Source organism: Eimeria tenella, genomic scaffold (genome assembly GCF_000499545.2).
Source record: "Eimeria tenella Houghton genomic scaffold, Eth_scaff3317, whole genome shotgun sequence".
In the NCBI taxonomy this organism is placed as follows: Eukaryota; Apicomplexa; class Conoidasida; order Eucoccidiorida; family Eimeriidae; genus Eimeria; species Eimeria tenella.
In genome coordinates, this window is record NW_013543134.1 from 1,816 (window position 1) to 2,714 (window position 899).

Below are 899 nucleotides of genomic sequence, written 5' to 3' on the forward strand. Positions count from 1 at the left end.
AAAGCCTAAACCCTAAACCCTAAACCCTAAAACCCAAGCCCTAAACCCTAAACCCTAGCCTTAAAAGCCCAACCAAAATCTTCCCACTACTACCAGACCTTCCGTTTCCCGCCTGCAGCAGGGTTTAGGGTTTAGGGTTTAGGGTTCGGGATACACAAGCGACTTCTTAGGGCTAGAGACAGCGGCTGCTGCCAAAGGGTTTAGGGTTTAGGGTTTAGGGTTTACTTGTAGAAAGCAAGAAGTACTATAGGGTTTAGCAGCCCGTAGATGAGGGAGCGCTCGCTGGTCGTCTCCAGCAAGTAAGAGGGCCTACCTGCAGGCCGCAGAAACCCTAAACCCTAAACCCTAAACCCTAAACCCTAAACCCTAAACCCTAGACCGTAGCGGCAACAACTAAGCCTCAAACCCTAACGCCTAGTTGCGTCAGAAGCGCGTCCACTGTTGCCCTGATTGAGGCACCGAAACCCCCTGAACCCCAAACCCTTAACCCTAAACCCTAAACCCTAAACCCTAAACCCTCACCTGCCTCCCCCTGCAGCTCCCTGAGCAGCACTGCAACATTCTTGCCACCCACTACTTGACTATAAGGGGCCCTTTTCTGTATCCTGCGGCAGTGGGGCCCCCAGGGGGCCCCCCTGGGGGGCCCCCCCTCGCATTTTGCTGTACCCAGGAGGCCCTTGAGGCCCCACCATCTTCTGGGGGCCCCTGCGCGGGGCCCCCTGGGGGCCCCTGTGAGGGCCTTTGCTGCGGCCTGCTGCTGCTGCTGCTGCTGCTGCTGCTGCTGCTGCTGCTGCTGGTCTTGCTGGTAGTCCTGGTGCTGCTGGAGCTGGTGCTGCTGCTCGGCGCCGGACGCGGCGCCCGAGTCTGGCTCTGCTGCTGCTGCTTCTGGCGCTGGGGGG

At 58.7% G+C, this 899-nt stretch overlaps 1 protein-coding gene across 1 annotated transcript in view; it reads right to left on the reverse strand.

Moving 5' to 3' along the window:
* The window catches only part of ETH_00034220 (uncharacterized protein), a gene marked incomplete at both ends in the record, with an annotated part of 1,612 nt that extends 1,299 nt beyond the window's left edge, over nucleotides 1-313 (reverse strand). The window contains one exon of the mRNA XM_013376317.1: nucleotides 226-313. Coding sequence (XP_013231771.1) covers nucleotides 226-313 — 88 coding nt within the window. The remainder of the gene's footprint in view (nucleotides 1-225) is intronic.
* Nucleotides 314-899: the final 586 nt, after the last annotated feature.